This window comes from Oreochromis niloticus, linkage group LG12 (assembly GCF_001858045.2).
Source record: "Oreochromis niloticus isolate F11D_XX linkage group LG12, O_niloticus_UMD_NMBU, whole genome shotgun sequence".
In the NCBI taxonomy this organism is placed as follows: Eukaryota; Metazoa; Chordata; class Actinopteri; order Cichliformes; family Cichlidae; genus Oreochromis; species Oreochromis niloticus.
The window spans coordinates 16,351,220-16,368,181 of record NC_031977.2 but is presented as its reverse complement, the minus strand read 5'-3'; the positions used below and the strand labels follow the sequence as shown (position 1 = coordinate 16,368,181).

Here is a 16,962-nt window from a genome sequence, read left to right as displayed (position 1 = left end):
TTCAGAGTCATAACATGTAATTTATATGCCAAGTGTGGTTGCTCAGCTTCTGATGATTTAAGAAGAGTTTGTGGCTAACAAAACAAGCAAGTGAGACAGTTTTCCATGTGTTTATGAAGAAGAAAAAAAATAAAAGTATAGAAAAGGTAACACTTCATAATATGGCCTGTGACTATTATATTTACTTACAAATACTTAGAGGTACATATTCTGCAATTTCAGAGTTAATAAGTCAGGTTGTTATAGGAAATAATGAAATAATTATACTGTAAGTAAATTTAAATAGTGTATGTGTAAGTAATTTTATGTTGTGCATTAGTAATTTAAAGGTTTTTTTAAACAATAGAAGAAATTATACTGTAAGTAATTTTAAGTACAGTATAAGTGATTTTAAGTACTCAATAATTTTTTGGTGACGATCGAGTATTATGGAGTGAATTAATGTTGCATTTTTACATCTTTATTTAATACTCATTATGTTGATGTGCACGATGGATGTTCTATTATTCGACTGTCTTAAGTTGTCTGACGCCACTCCATAATACGACTCTTGCCCTGAAAAATAAAATTTACTTACAATGTAAGATTTCCAAATATGTTTTTCCACAAGAAATTATGCAGTAAATTAGTTATGCAGTACTTAAAATTACTTACACAAAAATTTGTGTCTCCTTTCCTGTAAAAAACCAAAGTCATTCACAACAAAAATTACTTGTGCATTGCAAATTACTTACATTTACCTATATTACAACTGTTTATCTGTTCCCTTTAAAAGCCTCACTTGGTACCTCCTTTATCCAGTGCACCTTGCTAAGTATTTGTATGTCAATATAATTACCCTGTAATTTCAAACAAAATACACTGAGATTCCATTTAATTACAGGGGATTACACTTTTTTTCTGAGCCCATAAGGAGAAGTAGAATAAAAAATAGAAAACTTTCTTTTATTCAATTAGCTATCTATCAAATTACAGACAAAAAACAGAAATATGAATATCCCTCAGTCAGAAAGTAAAAGCTAAAACAATTAAATAGTGCTCAAATCTTTTCTCTGATGTAATTCTCAGACAGGCACAGACGCATAGCATCAAGGCTTTTTGATGGATTGTGCTAATTATTATGATTCAAAAGCATCCTATTTCAGGTTCTTGCTCATTAAGAGCTAGAAAAGCTAATTGGATTAAGTAAATATATCATTTTCCAATACAGCTATATCACAAAGGAGTAATGCCACTTGGTGCCTTTCAATTTTTTTAATAATTGCGGTCATCAGATTACGTATTTGCACAGACATATTGAGCAGTGTGGTACAGCTATTTCATACTGCTAATTGCTGTAATGCCATCAGACATATTATTTTTAATGGTTACCACTCATATAATGGGCACTTATATCATTCTCTTAACCTAATTTTTTACTTTCTGTTGCATGCTTTGCTGTCTGAAATTCTTGTGAAGACGAATATGTCCTTTTAAAAAGCAAGCTAATTGAGTTTCGTTTTGAATATGTTTAAAGGTTTGAAGATGTTGGTAATTTTTCAAATTTGTTCTTCAAGTCTTGTTGAGGGAGAACTATGAAAGACACCTGCTTCTCACCACCATCCACTGGACAGCTGATGCTCTGATGCAACTTCACAACATGACTCTCTGCTTTCTCTCAGCCCCCACCTCCCCCTTTTCTCTCTGCACGCTCATTACAGATGCCCTAGTTTGCTTGTGAGCCAGGAGAGCCTCGCTAGCCTCATTACAAACTTGGACACCTCCCATCTTTTGTACCTTTTTTCCAGACAAGATCTCCCACATTCATGCTTGTTTCCCAGAAGTAGCATAAAAAGATTCATCAAACATGTATAAAGGAGTAGAGCTCACATCTCATCTGAATTTTCGCAGTAACCGCTGAGGAGGAAGGTGTCTGTGATGGAAAGTGCCGCTGCAAATTAACAGGCAAAGAAAGACAAAATAGGCGAAGCAAAAATGCATTTTAGCTGGAAACTGTGACACAAATTCACGGGATTAATGCATATTCAACAACACATCTAGGCATTTCTTTGACCCTGTTCCTTAAATGTTTACCTCATTAGCCCTCTTGTTGTCATGATGTTTTGCATTTGGCATTTTGGATGAAAGAAAAATTATGCCACGCTTTTGACTGAGCAACGCTGATTGAAAATTCACAAAGAATGCACTTGTACGGCAAATGCAAATGTTTAGTCATTTTTTCTCAGCTTTTGCAAATGTTTTTGTGAGACAGGGAGACACAGGGTGCTTCAGAGAACCAATCAAAACTTTGATAAAAGCAGGAAATATGTCTAATTCAATATTTCCACATTTCTGCTTGATAATTTTATCAAGAAAAATTGAAATCAAGATTTGTGTAAAATTCTGCATGTTTATTTTCTTGTCAAAAAATACACAGGAGGACTAAACCATGCAGCTCACAAAAGTCTAATGGATCCTGAAGCCTTTTAGCTTAGCATAAATACAGGAAATAGGAATAACTTGTGTCATTCAATGAGCTAGTTTTGATGCTAAGTGTGTGAAGTCCTTATATAAAGTTTGGTTTTGTTTTTTGTGGTTCGTATTTTCCCATGATTACCAAAATAAATCCATGTTAAAAACTGGTAAGAGGCAACAGATCACAACAATGACACTGTTATAATGGGTGTATTTTATGGTCATGCACACATATTAAACATTAAAATCTTTGTGTTGTAAGTATTAACCAGTAGAACTACCTGTTTTACCTTTGACACAAAGAAAAGTGAGATTTCCACCTCCTTCTATCCACTGCTGGTATATTTTGCAAAACAAAGCTTCCCTTTTTTTGCAGCAATACCTGCTGCATGCAGTGCCATGTTTGAAGTAAATTTTAACGCTTTAGTTAATGAGAATTTGAAGGGTTTAATTTACTTATGTAAAATTCAGTCTGCTAATATAACAATTAACATTACTACAGAATAACCAGCACTTTTAAAAGCAGCGTTGAATCAAATTAAACATAAGGTAGGAGGCTGTTTACTCCAGTTAAATACTGAATGAACAAATGTGAGAATGGTACTGATCTCCTTTTCTTGCCAACAGAACAAATACCATCCCCATTAATTAACAGCACATTTATTTAAATGAAAAACATGGATGACATGATGAGCTACTTTGTTCTGTCTCACTGCATAGCAGGTCCTTCACCTGCCACAAGTTATTGTTAGGTAAGTTTAAACAGGCTATTTGAAAAGTTGAAAACTGCCGGTAAGCTCTGTTGAATGTTCCTCTTCAACACAGGAAACATCGAAGAAGGACATGAAAAATGCTTGAAAAATATCTTCTGATTCTTGTTCCCTTCATACTTCACACCCGAAGGCCTAAGCTGTGCATTGTGTGCAACGAAAAGGGCAGGCCTTGACAAATTGAATTTTTTTTTTCATCCTGCTTACCCCTTGGTCAGTGAATTTCATGTAGCAGGCACTACTTACTTAGAGATTCAGTGTCAAGCAAGAAAAGGCTCAGTGTGTGAGTGATGATGTACAGTCAAGGGTGATTACTGAGCTTCCACGTAAAATGCTGTATTCACTTTTCAGTGATTTTACTTTGTCTTTGCCTTAGCACACATCTTTAAAAGATAACACATCTTTGTAACCGAACAGCATGCAACACAGACAGATAAACACATGTATTAGACACCGCTGGTGTCCAGTCGATAGCATTATTCCTATTATCCAACCACATCTCCAACGAAATGCAGCAACAACTAAAGAACTTTGCTTCTATGTGTAACTTCTAGAGTTTGTGTATGCAAGAGAGGAAGACAGCAAGAGTGAGAGTGCAATATCCCACAAAGACTCTCCTTCAGTGCACTGAACACAGTTAAAAATACACACTGCAATTTAAACTTTGAACTTTTCAGTTGCTAATTTAATCTGTCACACTCTTCACAGGTTCAACACTCGGTGCAGAACAAGATTTCAAGCTTAGTCACAAAGATCTGTTTCAGAAGCAAAATAGATGAAATAGGACGATATCAAACATGGTTAATAATGTAAGTTAGAATTAGGTTGGATGTACAACATGAAAACAAAACTAAGAGGGAAGTAACATCTTGAAAGCTGAACAGTTCATACATAAACCATAGGCTGACATTTGTTTCATTTCTTCTTGTCTGCTTCCTCTGATTGCTTTCTTTAGACTGTGAGAAGTCCTAAAACAGGCATAAAATTAAACATGACAACACCAGTGGTGTAACGCTTGACTGTGCTATAAATGACACTCTGTATGCTGCACTTTTTCTTCTTTATAAAATATGGAAAAAGTGAAAACAAACAATTTAATGGTTCTTGTATAACTCAGTGTATTGTGTGGTTTCTGTAAAAAAAAACGTGATTTATTAATTGACTGAATTCACAGAAGTTAAAGGGAAAATGGTTAAAAAACATCCGTATTCAAACTGGCAAGCATGTCTTAAAGACCACATGGCCAGCTTGTGTAGCAACAAGCATATGGATAATATCAATGCATATCATTACATCTGCACATTCTGGCAGCCGCTTATCATCCTGTATTTCCACGCATGCTGTATACAGTTTTAATTTTAGAGAAACAGCTGAAGAGAGGTACAGTTAAACTATGTAAATACACAACTTTGCTAACATACCAATTGTGTCCCAGTAGTGTTACTGGGTGTTACTGTTACTCTGCTATGAAGTGTGAAGTAATGGTCCTGATGTGTCCGTTACATAACTGCCTTCTTTTTTTCTGTGTCTACCCCACTTGGGCATCATGGTGGTGCAATGGTTAGCATTGTTGCCTCACAACAAGAGCATTCCTTCTTGGGCTCCCACAGGACTATGAGAGCTGAATTGTTTAGTTAACTGGTGATTTTGAAATCGTCCGTGGCTGAGCAGTAGATCAAGTGCTTAAAGTGTATAGAATAAATTGTTGTATGAGGCTGTGGTTAAACACAGCTTCTGGCCTAAAGCACTCTGAGTGATCACCGTGACCAGAAAAGCACTAAATAAATTCTGGTCTGTTTCCATTTCCACTCATCAGTGTCTCTGTTAGTAATGAAATGACATCTCAACAGCAGTTTGGTTACAACATTTATACCACAGATTTGGTCTTGGTTTCAGACATTGTTACACTTTGTTCCGTTAACAAGAACCCACAGAGCACATTTCAAAAGCAAGGGCTGCACTAAAACTTTAATGTTTTACGCTGATGTTGGTTTTGGTTGTCACGGCCCGTGGCTCGGCATCCAGGGAGCCGGGGGAGGCTGCGGTGGCCACACCCTCGGGCTGGGCCGCCTCCAAACCACCTGCGTCTCATCTGAGGCAATCACCGGAGGGCTACTTCAGCCAGCTCTGACGGCTTCTCCCCGCCAGTCCGTACAAGTCTTCCTAGCGTGACCTGCATTCAGCGTGGAGATCCGTGGCCTGCCTGTCCTCCTGCCTCCCTCCCAAGGATTCCCTCCACGGGCTCCTCCCCCTCCAAGCTCCACGGTCCTGCTCTACCTGTAAGCCCCGGCAACTCATAAAGCTTAGCTGTTCATCTCTTGATAACCTGCGTGCTGTTAACTGTGTCTCCCCTTTCCGTTGCAGTTTCCCCTCGGTCCCGATTGCGGTGCTCCTGGGCTCCGCGCACCTTGTTTTCCCGTGGCACGAGCCTTAGCTTTTCGTTTCCTTAAGCGTTGTTAAAAGATTCCTCAGTTCAATAAAAACTTGTATATAGTTCTGAGCGGCGGTGTGATTGAGTCTGTTTTGGGGTCCTCTTACCTGAACACTCCGTGTTCCGTGACATTGGTAATATGGAAACTAAAGCTTTTTCCCAATTCACATGACCCTGACCTTTGACCCATGACCTTTAAGTATTACATACGAAAATGGTGGATTTTATTATTTTTACCCATATGATTGGAGCAGAATAGGCTGAAATCTTTAAATTGTAAAAACTGTAAAAACTCTTCATGCCCTTTCGTATGATATACTACTTGGAGATTTTTTTCAAGGTCAACTTTGACCTTGGGTGCTAACAATGAAGGTTTAGCTCAAATGCTTAGCCAACTTAGGTACTCATGGAGTTTTTGCTGATTTTGACCTTGACCTTTCACCAAACTTGAATCAGCTCGAGCTGTTATTAGTATCTAGCATGACACAAAACTTGAAAATAATATCTTAGGAAACTGAAAACAGATTCTCTCTCTCCCATCAGGTGGAGAAATATGTTGGATCTTTAACAGTTAATGTATCTACTGTATATTGTACATGCTGGGAATGGCTCTAGCCTTCAATGAGAATGAAAAACACGAGTGGATTGAGAACGGGTGAGCAGTTGGATTCTCCACATTAAGCAAAAGTTAGGAAGTGGAAAGAAATACTGACTTTTTGGTCACAAATCAAATTGAGTGTTTATTCAATTCAGTTCTGTTTGATTTAAAGCATGAAAACTGGTCACAGTGGTGTCAAGTAATATTTTAATGTTGGTATTTTGGTATAAAACCACAATTTTCTTTCTACTTACTATGTGCTATACAGGGTTAAGACCTTAATAAGTGGTTACTGCTACATTTGGCTTGCCCTTGGTTTATTACTGCACTCATCTGAAACTATTGCTGTCTTGTGCCATGTTGTTGAGCATTGAGACTCTAGCAAAACAAGTTATCTGAAACTTGTGCCTGAAAGTACAAATCTGGTGTAAATTGTTGCAACCTTTGCCCTTTTTGTGAGGGCAACTGACTGTGACTATATCTCACTTTGATTTTCGGGCAGGAGTGGTTTCTGTTCGATGAACATCATGTTAAAGGGAATTTTCATCCTGGCTCTCAGCTCTTTTTTTCCCTCCCTCTTTCTACCCGTGGCTGGTACTACAAACCCCAAGGGTAATCTAAAACATCTGGACGGAAAATGTTGCACTTAAAAAAAAACTGCACTTATCTTCAAAATGGATAACATATACATTATGTCGTTACCTAAAAATGTTTACAGCAAAGGCTTCCAGTTGAAACTTGTCATATCCAGACTGATCGTATCCTGCTTCCTCTCAGTCACTCACCTGTTTGTATTCAGTGCAATTTAGTGTAAAATCGGGCTGACTCACATGATAAATAAATGAATGTTGTTTTGTGTTTTGCCAAATGAGTGAAGTATGGATGCACTTCCACACTGTGAAAAACAGCCAGAATTGCTGCCTAGACTTGGTGTGATGACATTTCTGGGTTACCTCTCCAAGCTTCAAGCACAAAAACCAACTCTTCTGTACACACACAAAGAAAAACAGACAACATATTCAGTGCATGTACTAATATACTCAAATGTAAGTTGAAATACTGTATAATACAGAACTGGCAAGTCTTTAAGAGTAAAAAGCTGAAAACACCTCAAAGAAGTTTTAAAAGAAGTTATATGTTGCAAAACAGTTACAGTGTTTAATTAATTTACATGAGTGCTATAGTTATTTCTTGTAGGTTTTATGGCATCATAACTGTCAATCAAAGACATAATTCAAGGATTTTTTTTTAACATAGACGTTATAGACTGAGTTGGGACTCTTCATTTAAATATGTCCTTGGGACAGAATCAGGAGGCATCAGCTCCTTGGGACATGTGGCTTAAGAACTTAATCTAAACTGAACTAAAGTAAGTAGTCTGGCCTGACTGAATATGGTGGGTTCTTTATCAGACCAAAGACTAAACTACTCAATCTCATTTTAACTACAGCAGCTTCACTTCCATCTGAAGCAGTTTAACCATATTTGTAATTAATACAACCAGAAATTGTCTCTTTTTGAGAGATGAAAATGAGGCGAATACTCCCATACAAAAGCAGGAGTTATGTACTTTGTTTGTCCCCCCACTAAAACTTAAACAAGCTGAAATTGCTTACATCTCATCAGACTTGCAGGCTGCTGCAGTTCTGCACTTAATGCAAAATACTTTATTCTTCCTATTGATTCACTGGGGAAAGGTGAAGTCTTCACTCATGGCCAAAACCAATAATGAATGCTGATACTGGTGTGACACCTCCCTGTCAAATACAGGGGCTCCATTGCACTCAGCAGCCACACCCACTGAGTATAGATATTGTGCTTGGCTGAGGATACACCTACAATCCACATTGACACTTGTCAATAAGCTTTTCATTCCTCCCTCCCTCCTAAATACCTATCCTCTTCCCACACACACACACCTACACTTGGCACACCTACGCATCTGCACGGGCAGTTATTGATAAAAACAACATTCTTAAAATAATATACAGAAAGATAGATACAAACATTTTAACGATATACAAGAAAACTCTTAACGTTCCAGCCAAAAAAATACCCTGGTTTATCATCCTTTCATCCAACTTGACTGTTACTTATTGTTTACCTTGTTAGGCTTCCTTACCCGTGAAAAGTTTGGTTTTAATATTTTTCTTGTGGCCCCCCAGGGCCTTTCTTTTTGCAGTATACTTCTCATTTTTAACCAAAAAAAATGGTAACGGAACCTTGAGAATTTGATTTAAAAAAACATACAACGTTGTCATGATACCGTACCATGACTGAGAGGTATTAGAATACATCTCTAAAATAAATTTGTTTTATTTATATTTTAATACTATTACCATTAGTAACATTTGTGGTGTCGATAAACACATTTAAAAGACACTTTTATGCATTTAAAACCTATTTCCCCTTTTTGCCTCATGCTGACAGACCTTTATCCATCAAACCGCAAAGATTTACTGATTCACAAGAGGAACTGCGCACCTGCAAATTACTCCTTACAAGTTTAGTGAACAGAAAATTATGACATTTGTGCTTTTTTCAGAATTTATGTTCCAGTAAAAGAAGCATTGCAGGAAAAGGGCCACAAAAAAGATTATTTTCCATCTTTTTTTACTTAAACTAGCCTGCGGTGCTTTTTCAAATTAATCATTTCGTATTTATTGGTGAGTCAAACAAAAATGCATTGCGGATACAAATTTTAGTGTTAAATTACATACAGGTGATGTCTTTTGAATGTCACACATGAATAAAACAGTGAAGTAAGATCACATTTGCAGGGGGAAGAATGCTGTTCATTGCCATGAGTTATACAGATCAAAAGTGGTTTGAACCTTCAGCGTTCCACTTCTGCATGCTTTCATACTTTTATCATCAAACTACGTTGTGCAACCGCCATTCCACCACTAACAACCATCAACTGGCAGTAAGGTTTAGTACTAGCAGAGATACTGAATTGTCTCCTGTAAGGAGGAAAATCAAGTAATCAAAAAGAAATGTCATTTTCATTTAGAATTTTGGTTTGAAGCATTATGAAAACAGCTTAATTGAGCTAAAATTATTATTGTGTCACATGTGTCACTTTGAAGTGATCCACTAACAATTTCAAACATGCAGGTCCACTTGTTAAAGTGCATATATTTGAAGTTATTACCTGCAACTTTTTTTTGCCTCGCATGCAGTGAGTCTGCTTGTGCCTCCAAGAATTGAAACATTAATTGTGACCCAGTGGGATTACTTAAACCCAGCATGTGGTCTTATTAATACTCAAGCTATAAAAGGGACAGGCCGCTGCATGTTCTTAGCTGAAAAATGAATGTACACTCAACATTAACTCACACTACAAATGAAGAATTTGTATAATCTTTTTACTCAAGCCACGGGGCTCTTTCTGCTTTTTTCCCTGACATTAACACTTTGCTAAGAACGCCACAGCTTATGTCAGCTGTCATAATGTTATATGTTGCCTTTAGTCAGTGATAGAACTTTAACACTGTTTGGGGAAATACAGAATCAACATTTGCATAGTTTTGTGAAGAGAAACATCACCTTTGAGTTAAGGACTGTGGGAAAACAGACAAGCTATTGTGTGAAAAATTGCTATTTTTACTGGTGATCAGTCTTTGTGTTTATCTTTTGTCTGTGTGATGCCTTGAAGAATTCTTCCTTTTCACTCACTGCCAAATGCAGAGTTAAGCAAAAGTCACCTTGAGGATACAGAACTAGGCTTCAAACACCATAATTTTCAGTGTTTCAGTGATGGTCACATGATTATTGTACCATCACTGCAAAAGTCTTGAGGCACCTCAGTTTTTAATTTTTTTATAATGTGCAAGGAAATGGGAAATAGTTGGATGATTTACTGAAATATGTGTAAATGGAAACCACAATATAAGGGAAAAGAGAGTTTCGACAATCCTAACAAGCCTGAAAGTCAATTTTTGGTAGGACCGCCTTTATTTTTCAACAATTCTCTTGGGGTGTTGCCTTTTGTTCTGTTCTCTGTCAGGGTGATCCCACATTGTTGGAGTAATGTTGAGGTCCGTGCTCTGGGGAGGCCAGTCTATAACTGATAGTGTTCCATTGTGTGTTTTCCTATCCAGCTTTGCTTTTGCTGCATTGGCAGCGTGTCTAGGATCATTGTCATGCTGGAAAATGAAACCATTACTAGGGCTGTGCCATATCATACCATTTGTGATGATTAGCTTTGACTGTTTGGTATAAATTTTTACATGATATTTTTGCACTGACGATGTTGTAGCCTTTGTGTTCCCTAATGCATGCAAGCAGAGAAGCCCATGCATGACTGACAGCAACAGCCACAAGTCAGCCAAAACTAAAACTACTTCAGCATCCTCCAACAAAGCACAGTACTCAGCAAAATATGCAAGGAAAATTGTTCCTGCCAAAGGTGGGAAGAACAAATGTGTTTCATGACTTGAGGAAAAACACACACACATTGTCCAGGCTACGAAGGAAGACATACAGTACAGGCAGCTAATGATGATCAACCCATTCAATTATTGATGGGTTTACATGGTGGCAAAATAGGGCTTAAAGCATGAGCCAAGATTCAACAGAGAAAATATATTTATATTTATAATGTAATAATATTAATCATTTGGTACTTTACTTATTGTTAAACTAAAGTGTGAAGCAACTTTAAATAGAATTTCTAGGGTAAAACAGTCCCTGGGTTACTTTTGTGCTTACATTCCACACATCTTGTGTCTCTATGGCACTACGCTGCTGCTGGCACCTTATTTTTTAAAATAGATTCACACTTCAAATTAGGAAGTGTGTCCTCAATGACAGTAGCTCATTGGAAAAGAAGGATGGAAAATGTCTTTCATTTACCTTCTTTCATTTGCTGCTGCCCGAAGCATCGATAAAATGCTCCAAATGTCTTTTTTCTAATTTGTCAGAAATATCATAAATTTTCTCAAAGTGTCATAATCTAATTTTGAGGCCACATTGCCCACCATTAAAAATCAGGGGTTTTCCAGTATTGCATGGTCAAATAAAAACCTGATGGTATTTCTTATCATTCATAATTACATCAGTTTTGACAAGATCCCCAACACCACTGACTGAAAAGCAGGTCTAAACCACTTTTTTGAGAATGCACTGCACACAGTGCTAATATATGCAAGTTTTCCCCTCTTTGGGAATCACCTTGCTGGGGAAAAAATACAACTTTATATCTGTCAAACTGTGCACAGAACAATTTCTGTGATTTTGCAACAGACTGCTAGTACCTAAGTCTCTAAAAATACTATTTAAAATAGGTTCTTTGCTAACTTGTGTGTTATGTGCAGACATAATATTGGTCCATTATTATGATTTAGGTGCCCTTTTTATGCTTGAATGAATCATAGTTCAGTTTTAAGTGGCTTAACAAAGGGGAAAAAAAAACTTTTCTCTGAATGTGTGAAAGAAAAACTCTTAAAAACCTACAAAAAATCTGGAGAACTATTTCTCGAGATGTCTTGATGCATGCTCAATCATCCAGGTAAAGAACTCCCAAAAAGATGATTCTGTTCATCTGGACGTAGCGTTTTCAGTGGGGAAATGTTTCGTCACTCATCCAAGAGTGACGACTTCTCAAAACCACTTTAATGACAACAAAGTCTGGCAACATGGAAGCTAAATATAAAGAAATGAGGGGTAGCTCAAGACTTTTGCACAGAACTCTAAATCAAACAAAACTACAAAATGTTATAAAATAACTATGAAACATCCATTTTTTTCCTGTCTGAAAGTTTGTGTTGACTAAAATAACTTCTTTTACCACCATGCTGCTATTTTCTTCTCAAGGCTGCATTAAAGCTCTTTGGTAAGCGTTTCCTCTTCATGTGTCCTTGCAACCTTGATAACCATCACTCTAGTGCCCTCCATATAAGTCAAGCATGAAATGTAGGCAGGAGAACTGAGATGGCAAAGACAAATAGCATTGTATGCATCACCTTGTCAGCATGACAGACAAATGAAGTCTCCTTCAAATATAAAAAGGATTAGTGAACATCTGCACTGACAACAAATATCCCTATTAAGTTCCACAAAAAAACAGCAGCTGCTGTCACTACATCACTTACTTCTATGTTTTGATATTCTATGTTGCATTTTCTTGTGCAGGGGTTGTTGTCCAATGAGTAGCTTGGAATCCGTTGCTAATCATGGCTGCTGATTTGACAGAAGTCTGACCTCTCTCCACTGATTAAGGACTGTGCCATTTAAAACCGGACTGAAGAGCACTGTAGAGGTAGGTCGCCAGTTATTGTTATTAAAAGTCAGTCATACATCAACCATAACCTTTAGTGGCCAGTAAAGGTAATGAGGTTTTGGATAAATCTGTACAATTAATATGCATTATATCCATTTAAATGTCTGCAAACAAAAGCTCCATTTTATTAAAGACATAATAGAGATGAACCAAAATTCTGAGTCAGAGTAAAAAAATTTTGTTTTTGCTGTTATTTATTTCCTCTTTTGAGGCAAGGAAACAAACACATCTTCTTTTAAAAGGCTTTCAGTTCTTCACCACACTATCTTTCCACATCTAGTGCACAGCACTGTAGAGCTACAGTAATGTGCAAAAGGCTTGAATAGGCTTATTTCTTCATATTTTTCTCCCAAGGAGCTAGACTCTCTTTCATTTATTTATTTTCTAAATAACTCTCCAGGCCCTCTTACCCTAAGGTAGCTGGGATAGGCTCTAGCCCCTGTGACCCTGATAAGGATAAGCAGAAGAGGATGGATGGATGGGTGGATGGATGGATGGATGGATGCCTCTCCAGGCTTCTACAGGTATGCCAAATTACACAAGAATTGTACTGAAAATCAGTGGCAAAAATTTGAAGGAGTGATGACAACAAATGTGAAATTTTGGTTTAAATATGTACAGAGGGGTCAGGAGAGAGGTACAACAGTGTCTACAGTCATGTGTAAAACACAACGGAGGCTCTGGTGAGGTTTGGGGATGCTTTGCGGTCAGTGCTATTGAGCATCTTGTCAAAATTGATGGAATTATGAAGGCAAAAACCTGCGATTTGATTTGATCCATTATGCAATACCATCTGGAAAGCATGTAATTGGCAACAACTTCATTTTCCAGCATGAAAATGGTTCCCAGTACGAGGTCAATGCATTTAAAGCATACCTGGATAGAAAAACACAGTTAAAGACTATCAGTCATGGATCGGCCTCCCCAGAGCCCAGACCTTATTGAAGCAAGTGGGATCATCTTGATAGAGAACAGAACGAAAGCAGCCAACATCCAAAGAAGAGCTTTGAATGTTCTTTAAGAACCCTGGAGAACTATTCCTGAAGACTGCTTAAAGAAATGACAGGGAAGCTTGCCTAAGAGAGTTACGGCAGTGTTGAAGAATAATGGTGATCGTACCAAATATTGGCTTTTTAATCTCTTTAGAAGTGCACAAACTCTTGGCTTATATACTGTATTGCATGTATATTTGTAGCTATTTCCCATTTTATATACAGAAATTAGGGGTGGCTATTTACTTTTGCAGAGCAGTGTAGGTCACATGCCATTCTTATTAAAAATCATTGGTACATCAACCATAACCTCAGCTGCCAGTAAATGTATTGACCTTTCAGATAAATCTATCAAGTCGGCCTTGATAGATTTATCTATCAAGTCAGTATATCTAATTTATATCCATCCAACTGTTTGGAAGCAGAAGCTCAATTTCTCTCAGCTAAACAAAACTTCTGCTGCCCTTCAGTAAGCTTCCAAACCTCCCAAACCTACAGCATATTGAGCATGATGAGCAATCTAAAGCTGCCAACATTCGCAAAATTGCAATATTTCTACATTAGTGTATTGTTTGACTTCTTCAACTGCGTTACACAAGTGCAATCTTTGGCTAAAATGAACAGCAGTCGACAATATTAACACTAATCATGGCTCACCAATAGCAAACAATCACACTGCCACTCCAGATGGCTGTCCATTCGACTAAAAGCCTCTAATTGTGCAGTCCTTATCACAAGACTGGGGCTAAAATTAAGATGCATAAAACTCATTAAGACTGACACTCCAAACAAAGCACAAAAGCGTCTTACATATCCATCCACAGAACCCACGGGTGCAGTCATGTGCTTTGTCCAGACAGACAGGCAGGACCCCAAACAATGTGTGAGAGTCAGCCCCAGTAACCAAAGAGAGGAGGTGATGTATTGCACGCTGACATGGAACAATGCAGTCTGTTTTACCTGAAGGCGAATCTTTCTACCCCATCAATTTGTTTCAGTGGACAGAGGCACCCTGTGACATCCTCCATGCAGTGTTTGTTAGCCGCTATCTCAGAAGACACCTGCTGTCTTTGAGCAATGACAAAAGGTAAGTAAACCGTATCTTCAAGGCAACACAAAGAGATTTCTAATAATCACAAGACATTTTTTTCTGCCACTTTCTTCGTGACAGCTGAATGCTTTCGTGTCCCTTTTAATCTGACTGTGGATTTTTTAAACATGTCAGACTGACAGCAACGGTGACGAAGGGGTTAGGTTGCAAATACAGCTGCCAGGCTGACCAATATGACTATGGCTGTTGTTCAAACACAGATAACCTCCATGTCCTCCTCTAACCAGCTCCCTTTTGTGACTAAGGTTACAGCTTAACTCATTTTTGAAGCAGATGGACAAAAACAAATAAATCCCTTTACAATACCACAATTTTTAACTGGGATATGATTAATTGAGGGACTAGTCCGGGGTTTATTTTTAACTCACTGAGCCTTGAAACAAGTCGACCCGCGGCACCACGGCTCTCTGCTCTTCCTGTACATTCATTATGTCAGCCTACCAGGGAGTATTATGTCTTGTAACAGCTGACTGTGAGTTGACACTGTGAGGCTTAGGGAGCCTTAGAAACTCTGCTTGGGGCACACTCCCGGTGTAGAGACTGAGGTCTGTCTGACATGTGTGACTCCTGAGGCAAGCGTGTTGCTAAATGAACAGAGACAGGGACAATGGCATGACCCACTTCTATCAGGACTACCCTGTTTTCTTTATCAAAATATATATATATGTGTATCCCACAGGTACGGCTCTGCACTGACGATGGAAAATATATAGCGGCCAAAAGCTTAAACATCCCCATCACCAGAGAACAGGAAGGGCAAAAGGGGGGAGGATGTAAATGATGGGAACGGTGATTCAGGGAGTCAGGTTAATCTATAAGCTTTCAGCAGTTTTCTCTCTGCATAAAGCAGTGTGACATGTTTTGGTAAGACTCTACATTAGACTTCAATGTCCATTTACCCTACTTGTAATATTGTGCTGGTTAATAATGATAAGGCAACTATTACAGGATATATATATCACCTCTAGATTTGTCTAGTCACCATGCAAGAAATCTTTTTATTCCGTTTTTTTTCTTCTTCTTCTTTTTATATTGGTTATTAAAAAAGGGAAAATAAGGGGAGAAAGATGCCTTTGCCCCCCTGCATTAATTAACGAGGGCTAAACCTGGACCCTCAGCTTGTTTTACCCCATGTAAGCATCGCTCATAAGCCAAGCAAGCAGCTGAAGATGGTCACTGTGAGGGCGCACGAAACACTGGAGCTGTGCACATTTGCCTTAATTGTGCGCAGTCTCATGTGGCCCTTTATCAAACAGCAATTACACAAAGATAAAATACGCAATCGGCCGCTTGTATACTCAAACAAGTCTCCTTTAAACACAATCAAACCAATTAACTAACGAGTCGTGCACGCATAACAAAAAAAAGCGTGCCGAGATTGCTCCGTTTCCAGCGAACAATACAGACGCACAGTGTTGAACCGTTCATGTGGGATACCCCCACTCCCCACGATCCTCTTTGAATAATCACCAGCACTTTGTCACTTTCAGTAGAATATGTAAATATGGCAAAGGATTCTGATCGATCCCCTGTTCGGTCATGCTCCCACGCTAAAGAACTATTTGTGTGGGAAAAAGAAAAAAGAAAATGTGACAATGATTATTTTTGCCTGTCACTTGTTCCGCTCACCTTTCACACGCTGTGGGACAGCGGCGCTCAAGCACAGGGCGACGGAAAGGAGTAGCGGTCCCATCCTCTCACAATAATCAGGTCCGACTTCCAAGGTTACGGAGCTGTGGGTAAAATCGCGTGGCAATAGCCCAAACTTCTCCTTCCTTTGCTCCGGCTGGACTGTGAGGGTTACCCTGAGAGCTGTTGCTATATGACTATGTCCTCTCAGGTAAAGTCTTGCGCTGTGATAAAGTCGGCAGAGAGGGAGACACAGAGAGACAGAGTGAGAGACTCGCCACCTGGATTTTGTCCTGCAGGAACAAGTGGACTGTGCCTGCCGGGCACTCCTCTGCTGCTGCCTCCGCGCTCCTACCGCAGTGGTGCGATGTAGTGGAGAGAGCGACGTGTGCGCTCACTCGGTGCTGCCGGACAACTACTGTCAAACCTCCCAGAGTCAGAAGAATTATCACTTCCGCTACACACTTACAAAATAAAACGAGAAGTGATAGCTTTTAATTTGAACTGCGCTTCATTTGATGCCTCATGTATCCAAATAAATAAATAAGTAAAAAAATAATAATAATTATAATAAAACATAAATAATACCATGTTGTTCGCCGCCTTTTATTTTCTTATTTTTTATTCTCTCCCTCTTTCTCATATCATGGCATGTAGAGTTTAAGCCATGGAAGTTTAAGTAGCGTCGTGCTTT

At 38.5% G+C, this 16,962-nt stretch overlaps 1 protein-coding gene and 1 long non-coding RNA gene across 4 annotated transcripts in view; one reads left to right on the top strand and one right to left on the bottom strand.

Moving 5' to 3' along the window:
• Positions 1–16,697, bottom strand: part of edil3a (EGF-like repeats and discoidin I-like domains 3a) — a 125,498-nt gene extending 108,801 nt beyond the window's left edge. For all 3 annotated transcript variants that reach the window (XM_005473230.4, XM_005473231.4, XM_005473232.4), the window contains exon 1: positions 16,269–16,697. In XM_005473230.4, coding sequence (XP_005473287.1) covers positions 16,269–16,332 — 64 coding nt within the window. In that variant the 5' untranslated portion in view covers positions 16,333–16,697. The remainder of the gene's footprint in view (positions 1–16,268) is intronic.
• On the top strand, positions 5,228–5,724 carry LOC109194140 (uncharacterized). Its single transcript, XR_269655.2, has 2 exons — positions 5,228–5,503; positions 5,589–5,724. It is a non-coding gene; the product is annotated as an uncharacterized LOC109194140 (long non-coding RNA).
• Positions 16,698–16,962: the final 265 nt, after the last annotated feature.